Source organism: Aulonocara stuartgranti (genome assembly GCF_965226115.1).
Source record: "Aulonocara stuartgranti genome assembly, chromosome: 10".
Taxonomy (NCBI): Eukaryota; Metazoa; Chordata; class Actinopteri; order Cichliformes; family Cichlidae; genus Aulonocara; species Aulonocara stuartgranti.
This window is the reverse complement of record NC_138946.1, coordinates 19,336,137-19,362,409: the sequence shown is the minus strand read 5'-3', so window position 1 is coordinate 19,362,409 and position 26,273 is coordinate 19,336,137. Positions and strand designations below refer to the sequence as shown.

The window sequence follows — 26,273 nt, the reverse complement described above, 5'->3', positions numbered from 1 at the left end:
TGACAGTTTCTGTTAGGTTTGCATCATTTGCATTGGCGTGACTTGTGTGCACAAAAGCAAACGTGTAACAGAAAAGCCTCCTGTATCTCCCGATACATTTTTCAACCCCCCATTCACTTGTTCTAAAAATAAACCCATGCATGCATAATATGTGCTGTCTTAGCATGTTTGGAGGAAATGTGAATGCTGAATGCAATTCATTTAATTAAAAATGCTACAGCGGGAGCACTGATACAGAAAAGGAGTGCATCTTTCTCCCATACTGGCTTCTCTTCACTGATTCCCTGTTAAATCCAGAATCAAATTTAAAAGCTGTATCCTCACAAACTAGAACCTCACAGTAAGATCTCACAGTATCTTATCACCCCAATTTCTTCCAGTGTGTTTTTTGCCGTGTTCCTCTCCTACCCTGCAACCCATTACAGCAGATGGCGACCACTTCCTCAGCCTGGTTCTGATGGAGGGTTTTTCTTTCCCACTGTCACCAAGTGCTTGCTCTTTGGGGATCCTTTATTTCTGTTCATATTTTGAGTTTGTTTTTAGGAATTTTGTAATGTTCTTTAAACACTTGGAAGCATCTGGTAGGTTAATTAATTGTGCATATGTCCAATATTAGATTAGATGCTGATCTGACTACAACACATGGGGTTTTCTCTCTATTATTATATCTTTAGTGTAGAATATGAAGCCCTTGAGGAGACTGTTGTGATTTGGCACTATATAAGTAAAACTGAATTTAATGCATGTTTGTATCATATCAAGAAGCAATGTACAATGTTGGCCATTAAATATCATGGGAAACACACAGCAATTTGAAGCGTGGTAACAGTACATTTTCTCGTTCTTTTTGAGTCTCAATATGTGATGAAACAAAGTTAGTGATCATATGAAGTACCAAAGAAGTTTATAAAGCAACGCTGGGCAAAAAGTAAAAAACAAACCAAATAGTGACAGCACAGGTGCCTTTTATTTGGGACTGAGAACATAAAAAGCAAAACAGAGCCATTGGTATGATTTTTTTTTTTTAAACTTCTGTTACCAATGTATGGTCATTTCTACAAAATAAACCAATAAACAGGTAAGCTTTAAATAAGTAGAAAAGTTTGGGAATCCATGTCAGAGCGTTCAGGGTTAAAAGGAGCATCTGCTGGACATTTTAGTCGTCCTCATCAAAGTCTTTCTTTCCCTGGGGAGGTTTGGGTCCTCCTGCTGGTTTGGCCATGATGATCTATAAAGGAAGAAAACAATCATTTCATCATAAGATCCATGCAGCTGAGTGAGTGGGCTTTATGGCAGAGTGGAAGCACATCACCTCTGACCTTCATAAAATAATTGATAGACAAACATTAACCACAGCATCCAAAATGTGTTCAATCTTAAACTGCTGTGCTTATTTATAAATGAGGGGACTATATTTTCAAAGTAAAAAAAAGACCATTTAAATCCCTACAGATATTCCAGAAGTCCATTTATAGTGATTAAACATTCATGAGCACACGTGGGAGTACCGTATGTTGTGCTTTAAGAGAAATTCTCTACACAGGAAAATGTACTTGTGCACAAAACGTGAACACTTAAAATCAAATAAATAATTAAAGAAAAAAAATGAGCTGAAGAAATAATAATTAAACTCTGGGTCAGTTACTTAAGGCACTTCATGTTTCACAAAACATCTTCAACTACGTCTAAACTGAATTAATCTTCTCTTAAAATAGATTAAAAAACAAAACAGTGTTTGATTTGGTACTTGCACTCACAAACTGCTTGCGCATGCAGCATGCTATCACACCACACACACTATCTGCTCTGTGCAGGTTTAGGCAGTGGCACATCTGGGTTTGTGTAAAACACCTGCGATGTGGTTGAATCCAGTCAGTAACGCAACATTTCTCCAGTGTTAGTAGTGACAGGTAACACATACATATTTCAACCTCCTGTGAGTGACTGAGCACACCGGTGCAGATTTTTGTTTTGTTTTTAGTTAAAAGCGCACACACATTCCAAAACCTACTGACTGAGCGACTGAGGGTTTTGTGTGTGCCCTCTAATGGTGAGTTTCAAAATTATCAGGCTCTTCATCCCAACCGTCCTTGTCCCAATGGCCTCTCTGCTTGGGAGCCTTGGGTCCCCCTGCAGCCTTAGCCATGATGATCTGGATCGTACATATATGCACACTTAATTTATCCACCAGTTGCTTTAAAGAACATAAAAAAAAAATCCTAAAAAGAATAATACAAAACTCAAAATATAAACAGAAAGCAAACATCTGTGAGATGTGATTTGATGCGGTCTGTCGGATCTCTGGAGTGTGGCATTACGTTTGTTGATTTGCCTCAAAGCCTAAATTATTCAGTTAAAAACCAAACCGATACATTAAAAGCCGTTTAATAGATGAAGTTTTGTAAACAGGTGAAAAATAGTCCTAAAGGCTCTTACTGTCTGACTGATTGAAGCAGTTTTCTGTCTCAATCAAAAACAAAAAACACAATTTCAAAAGTTCATAAAATATTCTGTATGAGGCTGGCTTTCATTACATGTAGAGTTTGTGTGTTAAGAATGTTTTGTTTGTACCCACCTGGTCCACCCTCAGCACTGTGATAGCGGAATTGGTAGCCAGTTTTATGCCCCAGTATTTGACCAGGTAGGGATCCAGAATGCCGGCTTCGAGCATGTCCTTCACAGCAGGACCATCACTCTGCAAACAACATGACAACCGCACCGTCAGTCAAGAATATGAGACGCTTCAATAGAAACGGGTATTAAAAAAAATAATTTCAAATTTTGGATTTAAGGGGGAAAAAAGGATGCCACAACACAAATTTTAAGATGTCTTTTATAGACCTAGTCTGCTCAACTTAACTCGACTGTTTCTAGGGTTTCCCATACTCAGAAAACGAGACGTCAACAGACTGCATGCCACCGATTGGCTAGTCAGTGGCGTTCCTCAATTAGTCATGAGGGCGTCTCCTTCACGAAAATCAAAAGCATAATTTTTGAAACCCGGAAATTAGGGACCTGGCTATGCAAAAAAAAAAAAAAAAAAAAAAAAAGAGGAGGCAGCAGGTATAGCATCACCTCAACCTCCTCCATCGTCGTGGTGTTTGAGTCGCCATTACTTCGTACTCGACTGTAAAAGAAACCGTCCGAAACCGAGTTGAGCCAAGATGAGTAGGTACAGGTGGGAAAAAGGACTGTTAGTGTTAAGCTGTGTACCCTAATCTAAAAAGTGGTGTGCATCTACCCAAGTTAACTGGAAGCCAAAAAAAAAAAAAAAAAAAATCTAAACAGTGATTCGCCTGCTTGGTAATTACATACGATGTGAACATCATATTATTTAGCTTAAAGATCATGTGGAACAGGCTGTATCTGTCTCCATAGCGCAGACAACACAAATGGACTCGGTGGGAGCTCAAGTCCTTCCAGCATTTCAGTCAAGGTAACTGTTTTTCTCTCAAAGGCCAACACATGAGCCAAGTTTCTCTTGTGATGACAGAATGATGTAGTGCATGTTTTTAGTGCAAACAGCAGTGTTAGCTCCTCCGGCATTCACTGTCACGTTTTGGACACCACTGGTAATGCGTTAAGGACCAGTGTGTAAGGTTTAGGTGCCTCTTGCAGTGCCGTTGTAGATTGTAACCAAGGAAAACACAGGCTGAATATTTTAAACGATTCACATCTGAAATCAAACTATATCAAAGCCATCCACACATTCTTCTCATGCATCCATACATACCTCAATGTCAAAGCCCATGTTTTTGTTTCCCTCATGATGCGCAGAATACAGCTTTGAAATAAGCTCGCTCCCCTTCACGCCGGAGTTCTCAGCGAGGGCACGTGGCAACGCCTCGAAAGCTTCGGCAAACTTTTTAATGGCATACTGCTCGAGACCAGGGCAGGACTGCAGAAAGGCAGGAAAATGGTGTATCAGTCAAAATAGGACAAAACGAAGACGAGAGATAAGTGTGTGGACTTGGAATATGTTAATTAATTCACTTGAATGTGCATACCTCTCCATATGAGGTGATCTGTTTGGCCAGCTCAATCTCAGTGGCTCCTCCTCCAGGTACCAGCCTGTTGTCCTAAAGATAATGAATGACAGAGAGACTGTAGCTGTTGTGCAAACTAAGTAGTACATAAAAAGAAAACCCCTTGAAATTTGTGAACTGTAAGATTCTCAATAACAATGTTTAAAGGGAAAGTTTTGCTCATAGTGAACACTGATAGCATAGTTTTAGTTTTTCAGTTCCTAATTCTATTTTAATATTATTATTATTATTATTATTAAGTAAACAGGTGCTCAACACCGATGAGAAAAAAGATAAACATCAGCCTGAGTTGCTTTACAATAAAGACAATAATAATCTTTAAAATATAATTTGTGCATCCATTTGTTAAAACTTGTGATTCATCTAAAAGTAAGAAAAAAATCCCAACAACAACAAAATAACCCCAGTGACTTATAATGTCTACTTACCCTGACCAGAACTTTAAAGGTGTTGACTCCATCATCTACAGCCCTCTCAATATCATCCATCAGGTTGTCAGTGGAGCCTCTGATCACCACGGTTGAGATGGCACCATCCTCTTTATCTGTGTCAACACCAACCAACATGTTAACTCAGAAAGGTTTAAAATTAAGATTCACAAGCCTGAAGAATGGAGTCATTTACCATGTTTGAAGACCACCACCTGAGTGTCTCCCACCTCAGTCAGATATACATCATCACAGTGACCCATCTCATCCGGAGTCGGAGCCGTCTAAGGATGACAAAAATGTATTTATAGTTAAAAATGGACGGCTCTTTCGAATACCTGATCTGATAAAAACAAGTGTACACTCACCATCTTGGGCAGAGCTACAGCTCCCACAGTCTTGCATAATCTCCTGAGGTCCCACTTGGAGTTAAGCCTGACGAGAAGGAAAAAAAGAACGTTTACGGCTGGGAAGCACACAATGCCAAAGATATACTATCATATATCATGTAATATTTAACATACGGCCATCATATATTTATTTAAATGTCCCAAAAAATGCAGACACAGTTACATCTTGCACCTTCAAAATAAAAGTTTTAGTCCTAGGCCATGAAAGGACCATCTGTATTAGCAAAAAGATCAATCTTTACCTTGGGAGAAATGTGATCTCTTAAGCGAGTTACATGAAACAGTAAGCTCAACTAGAAGAAACTCAGGCTGAATTTGCCGTAAATGTCTAGCTCTTTGTATATGATACGTTCCCTGCTCACTTAAGGTTTTGTAGTTCTTACCTGACCACCATGAGTTTGTACTTGTTGGCGTAGTGCAGCGCCATGTCAGCCACTTTCCCCCCAGTTACCACCACAGTGGCACCAGCCTCCTTGATAGCCTTCACGTTAGCTTCCATCAAATCCTCCTCTCCTTTACTGAAGTCCATGAGCTCCTGTGCATTATTTATCAACACTGTGCCCTGTGGAACAGACGGGACTATTGTCAGCACCGAGAGCAATGTCAGCATCATCTTCATTAAACTTAATATATCGGTCACCTCCACTTACCTTAGTCTCTGTCACCATGCAGTCGAAGGGGCAGGAGAAAACGGCGATCTTGGCGTCTTTCACTGATGAGATGTCTCCCTCTGCCTCCTTCTTAAAAACCATGCCATGAAGCATAGAGGATGCCGTTACCCCACAACCCTAAAATGACCACAAATGTTAATAGAGGCCAAACTGCATACGCACACAAAATAAAACCAACAGAAGATGCTGCTTACCAAAATCTTGCATACTCTGACGTTATCAACATTGAAATTGCCGGACTCTGGGAAGATCGATACTGCACGAAGAGGGGAGAAAAAGGAAGTCAGAAAAATACCAAGGCAATGCTAAAATCGAGACAATCAACTCTGAGATAGTGTGCACTTCTGACTCACCACAGGCCTCTGCAATGAGGTTCGCAAGGAAGTCTTCATTGCCGTACTGTTTACTCATGACTGCTGTACGGATGAGCGACTTGGCTTCATTAATGTCATGGAGGTTCTTGGCTGAGGAGCAAACGCAGTCTGACAGGATCTCCAGAGTCTTCTTACAAGCCTTCTCGTAGCCTTCAATCACCTGTGGCAAAGAAGAAAAAGCAGGCACTGAGAAAATGCACCAATCATAGCACATGTTTGACATCAAGCCATGCTACTTTACCAATATTATCTTGTTTACCTCTGAAACAGACAAGCCCATTCTAAGGAGCTCTTCAGCCAGCTCCAGCAGAGCTCCAGCAAAGACCAGGACAAAGTTGGTACCATCGCCGACTTCCTGTTCTTGCATGTGGGACGCCATTACAATCATTTTGGCTGCGGGATGCTGCACCTATAAAACAAACAATTTACATAAATAGTTAAATTCATACATTTATTATGCACTCAGCTGAATTTCAGTGAGGTGCACAACAACATCTCCTCACCTCAAGCTCTCTGAGAATTGTTGCAGCGTCATTGGTGACAAACAGCTTCTCTAAATGGTTGATGACCATTTTGTTCATGCCTAAAAGAAAACACTTCATTTAACGGGTGCTGCTTTGATATCTTTACAGAGCACAACCCTAATAGGCTGTAGGCAGACCAAACTTACCGTTGGGCCCATAGGCAGTGCGGGTGGTTTGAGAAAGTTCCTTACAAGCTCTGATATTACGGAAGACAGCCTCTTCAAGACCTGAAAAGTGCTGTAACAGACAAGAAATCAACTTTTCAAGACAGGTGCATTACCGTTCATTTCCATGTCAGACTAATATATTTAGCTTACTACCTAACAATGAATATGTTAAAAGCAAATAACTGGATATAATATGGATAGTCTGAGAATGTAAACATTTCATTAAGCATCAGCATCACTTTAAGCTGACAGTACTGACAGTTAGCTGAATGCTAGCTGGGTGTGACTGCAGTATGGCATCCCGTTATAACAGCAGCTCAACTGCTGCTGCTGCTATATTTAGCACGGTTTAGACTGAAGGGAGACAGTGAAATATCAAGAATAAGCATTTCATCTTCCCTAACAGACCTTCGTCCAGCAGCCGGCTGGGCGGCCTGGCTGCTGCTTTCTAGAACTATCCCTCATGACTCTGAATGAACATGCTAACTTAGCGGCTAACGTTAGCTAGCACGCTTCTTCACAACTACTCAGTCAAAGCTCATCTACGAGCCCAATATTCCTAATTTAACCCCACCTTGGCGCCATCCTTTAACATCTGGGCGAAGCCCGGAGCTTTTGGGACGTGGAGGGCCATTTTCAAATTTTTAGCAGCCCCGGTATCCTAGAGAAGGTAGCCGCGGCGTGGGTTCAGCTCTGGGTACAAAGCCGGAGAGGCAGAGGTGGAGCGACTTCAGCGAGGCAGCGAGCTACAGACGGGTGACAACAAAGGACAAACAGAGCAATTCTCGTTTCACCGCGCAGTGATCGTAAAACACCACGCGGGGGCAGTCTTACCGTCGTGTTACTATAACGAAATCCAAGTCTATACTAAGTGACTGACTTTTCAGTGAATTCCAAATAATTTAAGCTACCTCACCAAAGAAACACAAGTAAAGTACGACAGATGGCATTTCTGATTTCCTGTTGTTTACTTGCTTTGTCAAATTTCTATCATTAGTCATGAAATATTACAAATATAATGAATTATTGTCTTAAATGTGTAGTTGTTTTAAATTAAAAATGTATTGCCTTTACCAGTTAGTTTTCTATAGACTGTGCCTTGCATATTATACAAATATAATATATACAAATATAACCATGCTATCCCAAATGATTTACCCACTAAAAGAATTACACAAATTTTCTACATACAAATTAAAGTAGTACTAATCTCATATAAAGTACTTAATCACAAATGTGTAACATAATTTAATTTTAGGTCAGCGGTTTGGCAACCTATCCAGGGTGTGCCCTCCACTTGCCCTATGTTAGCTGGGATAGCCCCCCCACCCCATAACAATAAGCAGAAGAGTACGGATGTATGAATATTACAATTATTCTAAGTTAAAACACAAATTATAGTACCAGAAGAAGTTCAAACTGAGCATCAGAAAGAGGAAGAAAGGAGATTTAAATGACTTTGAACATGACATGGTGGTTGATGTGAATATTTCAGAAACTGCTGATCTACTAAAATTTTCCCACATAACCATCACTGTGATCTGAAAGAGGCATGAGTTGCAGTGTCGCACAGATAAAATTGGGCTGGAAAAATGTTGCCTGGTTTTTATTAATCTCAATTTCTGCTGCAACATTCAAGTGATAGGGTCAAAATTTAATGCAAACAGCATCAAAGCATGGATCAATCCTTCCTTGGACTGATCACTGGTTCAGGTTTGACGGTGTTCATTTAATGGCGTGGGAGTGTTTTATTGCCATAAATTGGGCCTCTTATTACAAACTGAGTGCCTTCCAGCACCATGGTGGATCTGTGCCATTAGGCAAGCATTAAGGCAGTACTAGCAAGGTATACCTAATGAAGTGGGAAGTTAGTATACTGGCATATATAGATTTCAATACCTGAAAATGATCTGAACAGAAAGAAAAAAACAAAAAACCCAAAATAGTGATATAAACACATTTTTCCACTCCGTTTCTAAAATCTTCAGTTAATTTAATGAACAAATGTGCTGTAAAACTGACACCAAATGATAACCACCATCATCAACATCATGATGTTGAGGAAAATATTATTTTAACCCCCCCCCAAAAAAATGAAGAAAAGAAAAAGAAAACACCCAACAAAAATGATGTGAAGAGAAAACATGAAACGGATATATATATATATGCATAAAAAGGGCAAAGTTTTATTTTTTCACATTTGGACAGTTGTTCTCCTTTAAAAAAAATAATAATGCAGAAAAAGAAAGTATCAAAAACAGAAAAACAAAACAACAACAACACACCCACAGAAGAGCTTTGCTTAATTTGAGGCTGGTAACTTGAGAGTCACTAATAAGACTCGGGATATCTCTTTATAACATCATCATTATAGCCATCAACTGGTAATGAGCCACTAAATCTTTTTCCCCATCACATTATCAGATGATTTGTGTGTACAATATCGATGCATGAATCATCCACAGGCCATTAGAAGTGCCAACCTCTGCCTCAAGGAATGTTCACATTTAAATACTGTTTTAGAAAATACACTTGATAATTTGGTATAATCAAATGATATTTAAAAATAGTGTAACAAGTGTTAGAAACATTATTGCATACATATAAAAATAGTGGAAAAAAAAAAGAAGATTTCCCCTCTGTCAGAAAATTTAGTGTTCGTTCAGCAGATAACTGCAGCTCTTGTTCGCGATCCCTTTAGAGTACATTTCATTAACTTTCTATGCAGAGAATGAGAACACAAAGTACAATATTAGTATTTTGAAAATGTAACTAAATGTAACATTTTGGTTGTAACAGCTACGACAGATGCAAAGAAAATTCCTCTGGAAGCTACAGTGAGGATATTTTACCCACAACAAGCTAACCTGAGACATGTAAACACACAAGAGTCACACAGATGCTCACAAAGATGCAGAGCACACATAAAAAAAGACAAGCTGTAGCATAATAGTCTCCCAGTATCATAACGCCACTGTGAATATGTAACAGTGACACCACAATAATAATGAGTATAATAAGTGTAAAACATGGCTACAATAGGTCCTGCATTATACACACAGACATGCATGTAGTTCAGTTGGGTTTGCGAATAGTGTTCACAGCTGTGTGGGCCCAACTGCCCAGCGTGTCTGAGACGCGTGTGGCTCTGCGTGTGACATTTGAGCGGCTGAGTTTACCGCTGGGATCCAGCTTTCTCATCATCGCTCCCCCAGAACGTTCCTTTGGGCCAGATCTGCAGAGACAGAGAGACACTACTCAGTGCAAAAAGAGACTGCCATTAAAACCATATAGGTTTACAACTGTAACATCAGTTAGTTATTTAAAAAGAAAAAGGCAAGTGTTAAGCCATCAGGCAACAAATGAAAATTTTCAGTAACTCATTTCCTGATCTACAATTTGAATTTTATTACTTATCATTTTAATGTGTAAATGGCCTTGTAGACATTCAGGTAATATCAGAAAAGGTATTTGGGAAAGTTTGGTGTCAAGGAAAATTTAAAGCAGGAGCTGTAAAGTCAGCAAGAAAAAGTGTGAGCAACATTTGTTCAGACAGCGAGTTATTAATCTGTTTTTCTTCCAGATTGCATGCATCCGAGAAGCTCTGCCATGCACCTTTGTGTTTACACTGAAAGCTATGTTCTCAAAACTCAACTAGTTTTACTCTTTGGAAAGGGGATTTTACCTTCTGTATTACTCCACAATTTGGGAATAGTTGAACTGCCTGTTGCAAGTAAAAAACAAAACAAAAAACTGATCTCAATTAAATAAGAAGACGTCTATACTCAGTGAGGAAAGCCTCTGGGAGCATGTAATGTGCGCAAATAACAGGCAAGATCACCATTACCGAGTGCTCGCTTTCCGCACTGAATATCATCGTTTACAGGACACAAATATTTTAAATGACAACACAGGAAGTGACGCAAATTTTCAAATGCATTCTGTCATGTCATCTGGCTCCAATTCCCACATCCACCTCCTTTCCCCCTTACTCCCTCCTTATCTGAATACCAGAAACACAGGCCCTGTTTCAAACTGAGGCGGGAGGAATGTCTGGAGGGAGGGGGAGGAAGTCTGGGGACCCACAAGCTGGGATTCTTTGGGTGAGAGGGCAAGGAGGACAGAGACTCCCTTCCTCAATACAGAATATGCATGAATACAAGGAAATGGACTAATGGCTTCTTCAGTTACACAAAACTTTAATTTACCAACAAAACACTTCTTTAGTTGTGATTATAGAAAAAGGTAACAAAACATGTCCTTTTTCTGTTAATTACCCAATCTGGGAGAAACTAATAACACACATAATGCAAACACTTTTTACAATTTTAGAATTTACCACCCAGTCAATGATCAAGATATCAAAAGAATTCACTAAAATAAAAAAATGTTACCTGCTGTCTCTCCCAATGATGTCATCAAAAGCCTTCGACAGATGTTTGAGCCTCCTGAGTCCACTGGAAACTGACTCCAAATCTTGGTCAAATTTCCTATTATAGATCATAAAAACAAAATATTTGGCAGAAAAAGATAACCACCAAAATTCAAGTGAGCTACTCTCAGCTGCTCCACATATTTGGTTGAGTTTTTTTTTTTTTTTTTTAAATAAATAAATGGTGTATGATCGTCCTGACACATCCTCAGAGGGATCCAATGAAATAAAAGCACTCAACAAACTTATAAACTAACAAAGTCCTAAAAAGCAAAGTTGCATAAAGAGTGAATCAAACTCACTTCCTCTGGTTTTGCGTATTTGGAGAGGCAAAGGGACTTCGTACAGCAGCCATGCGGACCAGTTGCCTCCTGCCACCTCCTGTTTTCACTCCTCTTACGGATGCTTCAGGAGTCCTGCGTCCTCTGGAGCCTGGAGTACGCCCAGGTGTACCTGTTGCTCTGAGTGTGTGTCTGGGTGTTGCAGCCCGATGAGGTGTACATCCTGGGGTGCAAGAATTCGATGCTCCAGCATTTTCTCCATCACGACCCGGGGTCGCTACCAAACACTCTTCACGGGAAAATTCTCTGGTCCTCTGCAACCTCTGAGAGAGAGAGAGAGAGAGAGAGAGAGAGAGAGAGAGAGAGAGAGAGAAGAAAATAACAACTCTAGAATAACTGACTGGTGGCTTTTGTTGAGACTGATAATAATAAAAAATAGGCAATTTCACACATAACAGTTAATCTACCTGATACACTCCGGTGATAGAGTTACGAGCACTACGAGTAAGTTTGTGGACTGTGCTGGTCTTTGGTTGCTCCTTCATGGTTTCCCAGGTCGGATTCTCAGGGAGGGAGTTGGTCTGGACAGATCGCAGTGGGAGTCGCTTCCTCAGTGACATTCTCAGAGAGTTGAGTGAAGATGAGGACCGAAGTTTGCGGAAACGGTCCGGGGCTTCTGGGGAGCTCTCTGCTCCATCAGACTCATCCAGGACTGTGTGTGCCCGCCAGACTCCAACCACAGCTTTACCAATACCATCCATGACTAAACAGGCTATATGACCGAGCTGAGAAAAAAAGTGATCTGTATGAATAAGTTTTATGAAAATAACATTTTTAATACTACAGTTTCAAAATCTCACAATATAAAAAAAAACTATATTCTAATCTGGCTCAGCATGCTATGAAATTTGAATATTTCTTTGGACTGATAGACCAAAATAAGAAAAAGTTACAAGTTAAGACAAATCTTTCTTTTTTTAATCCTCGAATTTGAGGAAATTATTTCAGAGTCCCTTTGTCACTGTCAAAAAATTTGAAAAATGTCAATGAACAAAGGACGGAAAAAGTGAAAAATGAGCCGTAACAACCATACAATCAAGCAGCAGTAATCGTGTTAGTAAAAGCTCCGTGGCTTTTGTTAGATAGGGACAATGCTCCTGGTCAAGTGTCCAACTTAACCCAGGAATGGCTTGCCCTGAGGAGGGAATAACAGCCTTAAGCAACAAATGAGAATTAAAGTTTACCTTTCACTTGCCGTTATATAAAAACGCTGTCAAATTGTGCCATTGTTGTCAAATGCTGCCTTTTCCCATAAAATTCAGTGAATATCATTAACAAAACAAAAGAGGGCTGTGCCCCCGAAGCCACGGTTAGCTAGGAAAAAAAATTACTATTTACACGACAAAACATCTACTCAAATAAGTATAAAAACTTAAAAGAAGAACGTCTGCTGGGACACCTGCTGTACAGAGAGCTTACCTAAAAGTATCAGTTGTAAAAGTAGCCGATTCTCTGTGGCTTTTAGGCGGCTGTAGCTCCCGTTTCTTCTTTCGCTGTTTGAATTTGGCGGCGGACCACAGAATCCACAAAGGCACGCGTCACCACGCCCTACGCAGTGTTACGTGACGTAAAACGATGCGTCACTACGTACAGTTTTACGTTAATGGGATTCACGTTGAAATGTGACTAGGATTATCGTGTCCGAATAAGATTCCAAGATGTTTCTTCTTGAAATATATATTTTAAAATGATCTGTTAAGGTCTGTATTTTCAAAATAGTTGTAAAAAATACTTAGGATCACAAGTTTGTAATACTAGATTCCTCTATGGCTTGTTGATGCCTACCAAAAGTCGTGTTGTGACTTGCAAAGGGACATTTAGCTAAGTATTATTGGGGGTCTATGTTTATATTTGAGCCTGTATGTGTAATTGTGATCCTGTGTGGATTAGGGAAAATCCAAAATAAATTTAACATGTGCACCTAATTCTTTTTTTAAAAAGTCATTAAAGATTTATGTTGCACAATCATTTCACCCTGGAAAAATAACAGCTTAAAGAAATCATCAAAAGCCCCAAATTACCATGGCATTTATGCCCATGATGAGTGTTTGTAAACTGTCTCTCAAACACCGTCACATTTTCTAGTAAAGAAAAATTACGAAATGTTTAGCAATAAACCTTATCTTTTCCAGGTAATATGTCCAGTTTTTATTGACTTGGCATGAGATTGGTGTTGAAGCAACTAACAGGGGTGTTAGTAACGCTCTTCTATTGCAATACTGTTTTACCACCCAATTTACAGATAAAGGAATACATACAAATACACGTAAGAAACACTTTACAAAGCTAAGTATAACAGTGCCTTTGGACTTGGTGATGTATATCAAATATATTTAGCTGCTGGGAAATGCTAGATAGTTTGCACAGTTTTTTCCACCAACAGCACAATTATAACAGGTCACTAAATACTGTTGCTCATTTATCAAACACCATAAGGTTTTTCTTTGCTTTTGGTTGCACGTGTACACAAAAATCCACCATTGTGGCTACAAAGGGCTTGGTGACCAGCAGATGTCACTGCACACCTGCACATGAAATGCTTTCAGTATTTTGAAATCTTTGTCTTGTCCACCTCTGTAGTGATTTAGTAAAGGCATTAACAAGGCTGTAGAATAATTTATCTTTAACTTTGAATCCATTTGTCCTTCACTGATATCACTCTGTTTTATGTGTTTTAAAGTGTTTCTTTCTTTATTGGAAAGAACATAAAGAGGAGACCTTGACCCTAACAACCTATCAGCCACTGTCCTTTTGTCTCATTAAAAGTAAATGTATAACATCATTTTAATGAGCTATGGCTGTATAGTTGAGTCAGGAGGTAAAGTTCAGAGCAAATGCAAGAATTAGATTCTGAAGCATTTATAAACATTTCACAGACATGTTTATTTCTCTGGTTTGACAGCAGTATGATAGTTTTACACTGGGTATTATCAAAGCATCAGCTTCAGCATTGAGTTACTCTCTTTTAAGCAGCTTTTTGGTTTTTAACACAATTAGTCTGACAATTATCTGTCTCTTTATTGTTTTAAAAAGCACACTGATTAATATGCAGAAGCCAGCATGAGCTATATATCAGAGTAAGTGCATGCATTTCTCATACAATAGCAGTTAAATGTGACAGTGTGAATGGTGGTTTCTGTCTGTGTCTGGTAATATATATACAATGGGGCAAAAAAGTATTTAGTCAGCCACCGATTGTGCAAGTTCCCCCACTTAAAATGATGACAGAGGTCAGTAATTTGCACCAGAGGTACACTTCAACTGTGAGAGACAGAATGTGAAAAAAAAATCCATGAATTCACATGGTAGGATTTGTAAAGAATTTATTCGTAAATCAGGGTGGAAAATAAGTATGTGGTCACCTCAAACAAGGAAAATCTCTGGCTCTCACAGACCTGTAACGTCTTCTGTAAGAAGCTTTTCTGTCCCCCACTCGTTACCTGTATGAATGGCACCTGTTTGAACTCATCATCTGTATAAAAGACACCTGTCCACAGCCTCAAACAGTCAGACTCCAAACTCCGCCATGGCCAAGACCAAAGAGCTTTCGAAGGACACCAGGAAAAGTATTGTAGACCTGCACCAGACTGGGAAGAGTGAATCTACAATAGGCAAGCAGCTTGGTGTGAAAAAATCAACTGTGGGAGCAATCATCAGAAAATGGAAGACATACAAGACCACTGATAATCTCCCTCGATCTGGGGCTCCACGCAAGATCTCATCCCGTGGGGTCAAAATGATCGTGAGAACGGTGAGCAAAGATCCCAGAACCACACGGGGGGACCTGGTGAATGAACTGCAGAGAGCTGGGACCAAAGTAACAAAAGTCACCATCAGTAACACACTACAACGGCAGGGAATCAAATCCCGCAGTGCCAGACGTGTTCCGCTGCTGAAGCCAGTGCATGTCCAGGCCCGTCTGAAGTTTGCCAGAGAGCATATGGATGATACAGCAGAGGATTGGGAGAATGTCATGTGGTCAGATGAAACCAAAGTAGAACTTTTTGGTATAAACTCAACTCGTCGTGTTTGGAAGAAGAAGAATACTGAGTTGCATCCCAAGAACACCATACCTACTGTGAAGCATGGGGGTGGAAACATCATGCTATGGGGCTGTTTTTCTGCCAGGGGGACAGGACGACTGATCCGTGTTAAGGACAGAATGAATGGGGCCATGTATCGTGAGATTTTGAGCCAAAACCTCCTTCCATCAGTGAGAACTTTGAAGATGAAACGAGGCTGGGTCTTCCAACATGACAATGATCCAAAACACACCGCCCGGGCAACAAAGGAGTGGCTCCGTAAGAAGCATTTGAAAGTCCTGGAGTGGCCTAGCCAGTCTCCAGACCTCAACCCCATAGAAAATCTGTGGCGGGAGTTGAAAGTCCGTGTTGCTCGGCGACAGCCCCAAAACATCACTGCTCTCGAGAAGATCTGCATGGAGGAATGGGCCAAAACACCAGCTACTGTGTGTGCAAACCTGGTAAAGACCTATAGTAAACGTTTGACCTCTGTTATTGCCAACAAAGGTTATGTTACAAAGTATTGAGTTGTATTGTTGTTATTGACCAAATAGTTATTTTCCACCCTAATTTACGAATAAATTCTTTACAAATCCTACCATGTGAATTCATGGATTTTTTTTTTCACATTCTGTCTCTCACAGTTGAAGTGTACCTCTGGTGCAAATTACTGACCTCTGTCATCATTTTAAGTGGGGGAACTTGCACAATCGGTGGCTGACTAAATACTTTTTTGCCCCACTGTATCTATATTTTATAATAACCAATAAAAATGATCTTACACACAAAGACAGTTTATATTGCATTGATTACATTGGAAAGATGAGCTTTACTAGCTGTATCATTATTGTTATTAATGTTTCTGAACATATGCAGCTACCATTACCAGACAGTTAGCACAGTGTAAGACAGGAAACATGGGAAACACACTAGTCTGGTTTTAACCAAAGGTAACAGGACATTTAACTGATAAGTTATACCCTGATTGTATAACACATAGAAAAACTAACATACTGTGAGTTTTATGAGTTGATTACAGTTAGACTAACACTACCTAAGTGTTTCACTGAAGTTTCACTCTAAGCTAAACTAGCTAGCTGTTTACATAACAGAAATACACTATATGGACAAAAGCTTTAGGCCACACCTATTAATCTTTAAATTCAGGTGTTTTCAGCCCTGCTGTCACAGGTGTATAACATCAAGCACCTAGCCATGCTGTCTCCCATTACAAATATTTGGGAATGAACATGTTGTGCTAAAGAGCTGAATGTGAGTTTGATCGGATATTTCTATTACAGGAAGTCACTTCCTGAAGTTGTTCTCCATCTAGATAGTACACAGTCAGCTGTAGTATTATTGTACAGTGGAAGTGTTCAGGAGCCACACAATGTAGCAGATCATATGAAGTTACAGTGTAGTGCATGAAAGTCGGCAGTGCTCTGCTCGCTCAGTAACTGCAGAGGTCCAAATGTCCTCTGGCATTAACATCAGCACAAGCTGGGAGCTACATAACGTGAGTTTCCATGGCTGTGCAGCTCCTGTAGGTGTAATGTATATGTAGCCCTGCACTTTTGTCCATATAGTATATATGTATATATATTCATTGTTTATACATTGGGAAGAAAACTTAAATGTAGAATAGATGTATCTCTCATCACATCACAAAATTAAATAGAAGGACACAATAATGGATAATCAGAGTCTTTTACACATAGTGGCGTAGTAGTGGCGTTATCTTCATGGCTTGTCTCGTTTGGTGATGTAGAGAAGACTGGTTATTTTGAGCACAACTTACTTGCAGCACTGTTAAAAGAGATTTAAAATATTAGAAGGTTTGGGTTGTAATCAGTCAGTCTCTGTACTCCACACGTGTATTCTGTGCGTTACCTTTACGATTTTCCTCCACCTTGAAACAACAGCAAGAAGAGCAGTGAGGCCCACAACCACCAGCCCAGCTATCATGGGCCCCAGTGGGAACTTCAGGGTTTTGTCTGTAAAAATGAAGATTAAAACATTAATAACCAAGCCATAATATCATGCACTGATTTTTATAATCCACTTAACAACTTAATGTGGAGATGTGGCTTGGGTAGCATTGCAGAGTGCTGATCTAGTGAGCTCACCTGTTATTGTGACTTGGAAATGCCTGCTGCTACTTCCATACATAGGAGAGTCCACTGTGCATGTGTACATGCCTCCATGCAAGGTTTTCTTCACTTTGCTGGATGTCAGCTGACTTGTTAAGCCATTATTGATCACAGAGAGGCCATCTGCTAGTAGATCCACCAGGCTTCCATTTAGTGACCATGTCACAGAGGAGACAAGTGGATTGGCCCTTGTGTCACACTCCAAGACAAGGTCATCCTCTTCTTCAACTGTAACTTCCACTGTTTCAGAGATATTTGGGGCGACTGAAAAATGATCAGTGCAAATATTAATGCTTGTGAGATTATTGAAGTAATTTTTTCCAGATAGATGCACATCAACGTAACCAACCTAGCAGCTACACTGATTCAAACCGGAATATTCCATGACCAGCCTGCCATTAAAATTTGCACAGGTATGTTGGGTGTGTTTGTATGATTCCATCCCTCCCTCCTCTTAAAATGGAAATTCCCTGTTAAAGTGCTGTTGTCATGCAGGAATGTGACCACAGAACAACTAGTTCAAATCTTTTCAAAAACCCAGATGTCAGTTTACTATAAAAACCCAAACGTTGTACTCATGATCACTGATAATCGTGGACAAATCAGGGCTAGAATAAAGATGGGATCGTGGTCAGTTCCTTCCAGTCACGCTTCCTGCAAGTCCACTTGAATGGTCCATGCGTAGTTTGGTGTTCTCCATGGTCGAGACTAGTCACTCCACTCCGAGTGGGCACGAGGACTACTAGTATAATATGTTAAAGATCTACATATTGTGGTGCTGTACTTTTTCCCTGAGATCAGTGAAAAATATATGAACTAACAGGTAACGAACCCTACTTTGGTTGGTCCTTTAGTTTAAAACCTGTTAAATGCTAATGACCCCAGTACTGGGGGCAAGATGGAAAACATCAGGTTTCACGAGATGTGCCGCCACATTTGTTTTTTAAAATATAAACATCTGTGGCATCCACAGAAAAATCAAAATGTTTTGTGAGCTCAAGGCTCAAAAACATTTTCTACGATCACCAAACACAGCTAAAACAACATATAATTAAAGAGCAAGTAGACATGTAGCAAAACTGCATGTTTCATCACGCTCCAACCAAAGTTCTCTGAACCAGCAGCAAAACAAGACCAAAATTATGCATCCCACTTGAAAAACATGATGAATTTTGTCCTACCTTTGCTTTCTTTCTTTCAAAACAAATCCACATAAAAATGCATTTCCTGAATACTTCCATCTTTCAATGTGCTTTGTGTTCTGTCTTATTTGCTTGTTTACACACAGATAAATTACAGCCTATGGCAGCATATTTTCTTCTATATTCTGTTTTATAGAATATAACCCCTCCGTGTCCAGGATGTGCACATCAGCATCACTGACAGGGTGGCTGCTGGCCTGTAGGTCTAAACAGACTGCAGAGTCCTGGCCTGATGAGGTAGCTTTTCTGTGTTGTGTCATCAGCTTAGAGGTTGTTTGATTTCACTGATGTATAATTTTACAAAAATGCTCCTTGTACTTAAACACATAGACTAGATCCTTGGGGTGGAGCAATTTTCTGACGTAGCATGTTTTTTGGTTTGAAAGCCACAGAGACGCATTGTTTAGAGAAAATGTGTCTCAGGATCACCAAAAGGTTTTCGTTTAGGCATGGGTTGTAATTCTCTCCTCAAGTATTCTTTAGGTGGCTTCCTGGCTGGTCAAATGTCCAACTGGGAATGTCACATCTACCCAGGGCCATTTTGATATGATGTTCTTCTGCTGCCCTACCCGGCATGTTTGCGAGGATGTCGTTCGCTCTGTGTTGTAGTGTCCTGATGACAACCTGTTTATGCTCCAGAGTATGATGACAATCCAACCTTGAATACTGATACATATTAAAGATAGTGGTGCAACGGATCCAAAATCTCACGGTTCGGATCGGATCACAGTTTTAAGTCATGGATCGGATAAATTTTCGGATCAGCAAAAAAAGACAAAAAGACAAAACTTTAACTCGCCATTTACTTATTTAAGTATTTTTTGGCTATTAAAAAACATTCAACTCAAGACTCATTCCACGCAATTATATAAAAACAAATTAAGGTGCAATATAGGGCAGTACAGGGCTTTGTATTTACCACTCCACTGTGATATAATGAGCAGTCACGGTCACGAAGCTTTCCGTTGCCCTGGAGGTCCACCCATTTGTAGTTAGGGCAACAGAAGATGCCTGGAACAGTTCAGGCATAACTTTAGACTTTTCCTGCTCATACATGCTTGGAACGATCTTGTCACTGAAGTGGACGCGCAACGGGATATCATAGCGTGGCTCAAGCATGTTCATCATAGTTTAAACCCCCTTTTTTGCACAACGGAATACGGCCTTATAATAGTTTTAGCCCGGTCGGACTGGGCAGCAAAGGGCTGCTTAAATGCTGGAAACTCCTCTGCTCCTCCACTTGGACTGCTAGCGCTGGCCATAACTATGGCTTGACAGACTGACCACGCACACCATACACATACAGTGATCCGTTGCCCCACTATTTAAAGATCATAAAACTGAACTCAGTCAGTCAGTGTGATAGTTTTGGTCATTATGCAGTTATATTGTTTCTGATTCCTAACTTGGCTAAATAATTTCAAATTCATCTAAAAGTGATTCAGTATTGGCTGGGAGTATTAATATATAAATACAATAAACAGATCAGATCAGAATTCTTTTTTTTTTTTTTTGTGTCCCGTTTGGATCTTTAGCCATCAGAATTGTTGTCTTAATGCCAAGAAAGATGCCAAGCGGATTTATTTTGCCAAGTGGATCATCATGACCTTGCCATATTGGTCCATTTGATTGACCTTTATTATAATTATGAATTTATTTTATTTTCGGATGCTACAAACAGGACAGACATGACTGGGGGATAGGACAGGGAGAAAGAATGAAAGAAAGAGAGGGAGAGAAACAAAAAAAGAGGGGAGAAGAGAGGGTGAGAAGGGGGGGAAGAAAGAAAGAAAAACAAACAAAACACCTGGATCACCTGTATGGAGAAAAAAAAACAGAAGAGAAAGCAAACAAAAAAAAGAGCAACATCACCATCACAATAAACTAGCTAGCAGTAGATAACAGTAGATACTGAATATTAAACGCTATTGTGCAGCACGCAAGAAAGGCAGCGCACAATGTGCTTTGAGGCAGCAGCCAAGAAGGGTGTAGTCCGCGTCTGTGAACACCCGTGTGTACACCTGTGTGCACACCTGTGTGTACACCTGTGTGGATCAGCATGCTTGTATTCCAAAGGTTTCTCCATGTAACGATCTGCTAGGGAGTGTGGGGAGCCATAGCCCCGTCCCCCAGGGTATGAAGCAGGTATGGAGGAGATCCAGGCCCCAGATATCCAGAGGCCCCAGAGTACAAGGACCCGAGGAGGACCACCAAAAGGGGGGGAACCGTGCCACCGTCCTGGGAAGAGCTGAGTAGAGCCCCAAACGAGAGGTCACCCAGCAGCTACGGAGCAGAGGCCAGAGGGGGTTGCAGTGGCGTGCCCGCGGGCTCTGCCGGCAGCCAGCTGTGCCAAAGAGGACCGAGCTTCAGGCCCAGAGGCCAGAGGCCTGAGGGCACCCCACCCCCCGGAAGGGGCTCAGCCCAGCCCCAGTTGACAAGAACCACCAACACACCAACGTCTGAGGGCATCAGCCACCGGCAGGGAGTGTGGTGAGGGGAGATAGGCCTCCGTACTTAGGAGGGCCTGAGATGTACCCAGAGAGGTTGAGTCTAAGACCCAACCTGACATATAGACACAGACGAACAGGCGCACGCGGACACAAACGTGCATTCCCAGCCCCATATACACAACCAAATACTCGGCACTCACCCACGTGTAGACAGACACAAATAGACACTGCACAGATAGTCACACTCCCCAAACATACTCTATATCCCAGGTCCAGGTACCCCCGCCCCCAGAGGGGCAAGCCGCACCTAGACCCAGGAGATGTTACCCTTCTCTCTGGGGTGGAGGCAAGCGGACCACCTCCTTATCTGCAGTAGCTGGGAGGCCCCGCATCCCGGACCCCAATCTGATGGCCAGCACCTCCTCCCAGCCCCCCAGCCCTGACGGCTAACAGAACCGGGCTGAGTGAAGACCCCAAACCTCCCTACGCCCGCTCATATGTAGTGTTGCTGTGTGCTGTTCTGAAGTGCATTTAAAACATCAGAGAGCAGCACGGCTCCTCCCGAAAACCTTTAGTGTCTATATGCATTTAAAATTGAGGGTAGGGCACCAGCGCCAGAGGTGGGTTGGAGTACACCGACCATCCTCTGGATGCAGTAAAACGTGCCCACCCCCAAGGCCCTATATGTATGTGTTATGTGAGAGTGTGAGTAATGTGGATGTCTAGGTTGCAGAATAAAATTGAGGCACAGGCGGCCAGAAGGGGACAGAGGGGGAATGCCTCCCCTGCACCCTGGTGACATACCTGCACCCCAAGCCCTACGTGTGTGGGTGGGTGTGGTAGAGCGGGAATAGGGAGGCAGCTGAGGATGGGGAGGGAAGAAAGGGAGGGGCAAGCGGCCCCTCCCTGGGGCCAGCTCCCCTGCTGACCCCAGTAGGCACCCCCACACTCTGGAACCCACCAGGGCAAGGGGGCCCAGGCCCATCCGGACTGGGGCCCGCAGCAGCAGCACCGCCCAGCCCCAAGACAATAGACACCCAGGCTGAGTTCATTCTCTACCTCTCCTATATCTCTCCCCCACCTGCAGTGAGGTGGGGTGCAGTGAGCTCCTGTAGAGAGGAGACCACCTGCAAAGATATAACAACCTCCCCACCAGTTAGAGAGCCCCCTAGTTGGGCCGATGCACCAGAGGTCCCCTGCACTGGGGCTGAGCCCCCCTGCACCCACCCGCCCACAGCTCCGGCAACACAACAGCCAGGACTCAAGCCCCCAAGGCCCAGCCAGCACCCCAGACCGGGGGCGGAGCACCCCCAGACCCCCAAGCCTCCGCGCCCGTCCCGGACCTACCCAGGGGCAGCCAGGCTACCAGGCCAGTAACCAACGTCCGCCAGCACAGACCCTCCCCCATCTCCGCTGTACGCAGCCACAAGGAAAACACCATCTAAGAGCCATCAGGGCCCCTACCCAGGTCATGGCCACATCCCCCGGGTTAGGCCCTCCAGGGAAAACGTCCCTAGGGACTCCCCAGACGCCGTAAGGCCGTCCCTACCCCCATATCAACCACAATAGTGAAGGCAGGACCAAACCATGACCCCCCACCCCAACTAGGTGATTAAGTCGATCAAATGAGCCCAAAGGGATTGATCAAATGTGATGGCAGAGGCTGTATCAAGATTAATGTGATCTATTAGATGGTTTTTATATTGGTTAGAATTAAGATTATTTTTATTTTTCCAGTTAATGAGGACCATTTTCTTGGTAATGCATAGGGCCGTAAAAACAACGTGGGCTGTGTTTATTTCTGCAGTGACCTCATCCAAGTTGCCCAGCAAGCATACTAAAGGGGAGGCTGGAATGTTACATTTCAGACACTTTGATAAGTCTTCACATATCTCACGCCAAAACTTCTGAACTGGTGGACAGAACCAAAGAGCGTGGATGTAATTGTCCGGTGTGTTTGCTGTGCAGTGTGAGCAGTTGTTGGAAGGCGTATTCATAATTTACCGTGTTCATAATTTTGCAGGCGAAGTCTTTGTACTGAGAATGTATTCTTTTTATTAATAATTTCATTTAATTCTAGTTTTGTCTTGCATATTTTGTTTAATATTTCTTGATCTTGTTGTGACACATAGGCTTTTTCTAAGAATTTGATGTTTTTTTCTAGTTCCTGAATATTTTTGTTTTCTTCTTTCTTCTTATGTGATGAGAAAGAGATTATTTTACTTCTCATCACGGCTTTCCCTGCTTCCCAGAGGACAGATGCTGATGTTCCTGGAATGTCATTAAAGCCTAAGTATAGAGTCCATTCTTTTTTAAAGTATTTGATAAACTCTTCGTCTTTGGGCAGTGATGTATTAAATCTCCAGTTTTTACTTGGTGTAGTATTATTCTTCTGTATTAGTGTTAAAGATACAGGAGCATGATCACTGACAGCTATAGGATGAATCTCATTGTCTGAAATGTTACTTAGCAGTGAGCTGCTGACCAGAAAATAATCCAGACGAGAGTAGGAGTGATGGACATGTGAGAAGAAAGAATATTCCTTACTGTTGGGGTGAAGGGAGCGCCATGCATCGCAAAGACCAAAGTCGCTCATATACTGTTTGATTATATTTGTGGACTGCCAATTACGCTGAGTTCCTGCTGTATTGAGCCTATACATTTCTTCATTTAGTCCCAGGTTGAGGTCACCCCCAAGAATAATTGTGCAGTCTAGGTGTTCGGAGAGTGTACTAAAAAAACCATGGAAGAATGAGGGGTCATCAACATTTGGACCATATATACTTACAATACATAGCTTTTGGTTAAGTATAGATAGTTTGACGATTAGGAATCTGCCCTCTGGATCTATAACTGTATCGAGTACTGTGAAATTAATATTTTTATGTATTAGAATTGCTACTCCTCTTTGTCTAGAATTATAACAGGCTGAGAACACATTAGGAAACTCAGGTGTTTTAAGTTTATTCAAACCTGTGACAGGCATGTGGATCTCTTGTAATAAAACAACGTCTGCCTGTAATTTTTTAAGAATTCTGATCTGTATAAAAAAAAATTACAGATTAGAATTCTTTAAGGGGACTTACATGTGACATTCAGGGTGACAGAGACTTGATCTGTGGAATTGCCTTTTTGGTGGCAAGTGAACTTGGCACCATTATCTTCATAGGTTGGTGTGACACACAGACTGCTGCGATTCTTGTTGTTCCCTTCCTTCAGAAGAACTGCTGCATCATTCCTCAGCCAGACCAGCTCTTCTTCAGCTTTAGTAACACCAAGCGTACAAACCAGCGATACAGGGTCATTGAGCTTTACCTGTATAACACCCTCATCGTTGAATGCAGGTTTAGACTGGATATTAATGCCTTTAGGATGGGGAAGAAAAGGAAGTTGAGTAAGATCGGGGGAGTAAATCTTGACAATATAAATAGTGACAAGAAAACTGATTGAGATACATTCCCTGTGACCAGGTCTTTCTAAAACAACAAACTTACCTAAAACGTGCACTGCATAGAGGACGAGGAAATGGAAAACTGCGGCTCTGAGGATAAACTTCATTTTGCTTTGCCTTCAATGAACCTGGAGGAAAGGAAGAGATCATTAGAAAAAGCACTGGTATGCAATTCATTTACAATTTTAAGCTAAAGCATTACAAGTTTTTTCAGATGTGGCATACCACCAGACACCGCATTCTGTTGTGTTCTTCATCGAGAGCTAGTAAGACCTCTAACCATTTACTTAACAGGACAAACAACAAACCAAAAATACGTTAAACATTAGTCTCTCGGAATTTTAGCCTCAGATTAAATTTACATTCCAGACAAAAGTGCAAACATTTTCTCCTCTGCACTTCTAAAAAAGAGAAAGCCATCAAAAAACATTCAACTTATTTATCCTTCTGTAACCTTAAAAAAAAATAACTACCTGATCTGAATGACCTGAAAATGTCTGTGTTACACAGGTTTTAAGCAGATGAGCTGCTGTGTTAAACTGTTGACTGGCTGTACATTTACAAACCTGGTTTAAAAATCAGCTAGCATCAAAATATCTCAAAATCCGTCTACAGAAAAAAAAAGGGATTTTTCTGATTTAAGTTTAAATCAGACTATTTCCAACTCTGGCAACCAGAACTTTATGACTCAGAAAGGAAACACATTTGTTTAAAAATACTTTTTTTTCAGCATTTGTTAGATATTAAGGACAGCATTAAAAATCCTAAAAAAACCTCTCCGGATTTAAAACTATAAGAAAGATTTTAGGAATTATACTATATATATATATATATCTATATATATATCTATATATATATAGATATATATATATAAATGTTTCGCATTCTGAGATGAGTTAGACGAATTTACCTGATGAAGCTCGTATCTTGTCTGTGTTACATGAGGGTATGAATGACTGTTTTAACCTGGATCAGCTCCTAGTCCGTACTTCGCAGGTCCCTTTTTATAACTACCGTCTCGTTCAAAATGCCTTTCTTATATCCGTCTACAGAAAAAAAAAAGGGATTTTTCTGATTTAAGTTTAAATCAGACTATTTCCAACTCTGGCAACCAGAACTTTATGACTCAGAAAGGAAACACATTTGTTTAAAAATACTTTTTTTTCAGCATTTGTTAGATATTAAGGACAGCATTAAAAATCCTAAAAAAACCTCTCCGGATTTAAAACTATAAGAAAGATTTTAGGAATTATACTATATCTATATCTATCTATCTATCTATCTATCTATCTATCTATCTATATATATATATATATATATATATATATATATATATATATATATATATATATATATATATATATATATATATATATATAAATGTTTCGCATTCTGAGATGAGTTAGACGAATTTACCTGATGAAGCTCGTATCTTGTCTGTGTTACATGAGGGTATGAATGACTGTTTTAACCTGGATCAGCTCCTAGTCCGTACTTCGCAGGTCCCTTTTTATAACTACCGTCTCGTTCAAAATGCCTTTCTTATAATAGTATTTGCCTTCATGTCAACACCCTTTAAATCCTCCCACCCATGACTTTTTTCCA

At 40.9% G+C, this 26,273-nt stretch overlaps 3 protein-coding genes across 5 annotated transcripts; all 3 read right to left on the bottom strand.

The window, feature by feature from the left end:
- Positions 1–945: 945 nt before the first annotated feature.
- cct8 (chaperonin containing TCP1, subunit 8 (theta)) lies at positions 946–7,378 on the bottom strand. Of its 2 annotated transcripts, XM_082549151.1 has the most exons (16): positions 7,195–7,378; positions 6,600–6,690; positions 6,433–6,512; positions 6,189–6,338; positions 5,909–6,089; positions 5,750–5,811; positions 5,535–5,672; positions 5,268–5,446; positions 4,843–4,909; positions 4,671–4,758; positions 4,475–4,590; positions 4,008–4,079; positions 3,734–3,898; positions 2,576–2,695; positions 2,012–2,152; positions 946–1,228 (listed from the first exon to the last, which is right to left on the bottom strand). In XM_082549151.1, the coding sequence occupies exons 1-15, from the start codon at positions 7,252–7,254 to the stop codon at positions 2,045–2,047; spliced, it is 1,677 nt and encodes a 558-aa protein (XP_082405277.1). In that variant the 5' UTR covers positions 7,255–7,378; the 3' UTR covers positions 946–1,228; positions 2,012–2,044. The 2 variants fall into 2 exon arrangements, with proteins under 2 accessions (XP_082405277.1, XP_082405278.1); XM_082549152.1 differs by lacking the exon at positions 2,012–2,152 and having other exon boundaries at positions 7,195–7,376.
- A 1,398-nt stretch (positions 7,379–8,776) lies between these two features.
- Positions 8,777–12,929, bottom strand: pimreg (PICALM interacting mitotic regulator). Of its 2 annotated transcripts, XM_082548708.1 has the most exons (6): positions 12,813–12,929; positions 11,801–12,118; positions 11,355–11,656; positions 11,015–11,110; positions 10,306–10,344; positions 9,743–9,855 (listed from the first exon to the last, which is right to left on the bottom strand). In XM_082548708.1, exons 2-5 carry the CDS (start codon positions 12,092–12,094, stop codon positions 10,314–10,316), a joined length of 723 nt encoding a protein of 240 aa, XP_082404834.1. In that variant the 5' UTR covers positions 12,095–12,118; positions 12,813–12,929; the 3' UTR covers positions 9,743–9,855; positions 10,306–10,313. The 2 variants fall into 2 exon arrangements, with proteins under 2 accessions (XP_082404833.1, XP_082404834.1); XM_082548707.1 differs by lacking the exon at positions 10,306–10,344 and having other exon boundaries at positions 8,777–9,855.
- Positions 12,930–16,127: 3,198 nt separating this feature from the next.
- On the bottom strand, positions 16,128–26,228 carry tmigd1 (transmembrane and immunoglobulin domain containing 1). Its single transcript, XM_082548341.1, has 7 exons — positions 26,085–26,228; positions 25,579–25,714; positions 24,712–24,796; positions 24,304–24,582; positions 17,542–17,829; positions 17,306–17,409; positions 16,128–17,221 (listed from the first exon to the last, which is right to left on the bottom strand). Exons 3-7 carry the CDS (start codon positions 24,773–24,775, stop codon positions 17,210–17,212), a joined length of 747 nt encoding a protein of 248 aa, XP_082404467.1. The 5' UTR covers positions 24,776–24,796; positions 25,579–25,714; positions 26,085–26,228; the 3' UTR covers positions 16,128–17,209.
- Between the last annotated feature and the right edge of the window lie 45 nt (positions 26,229–26,273).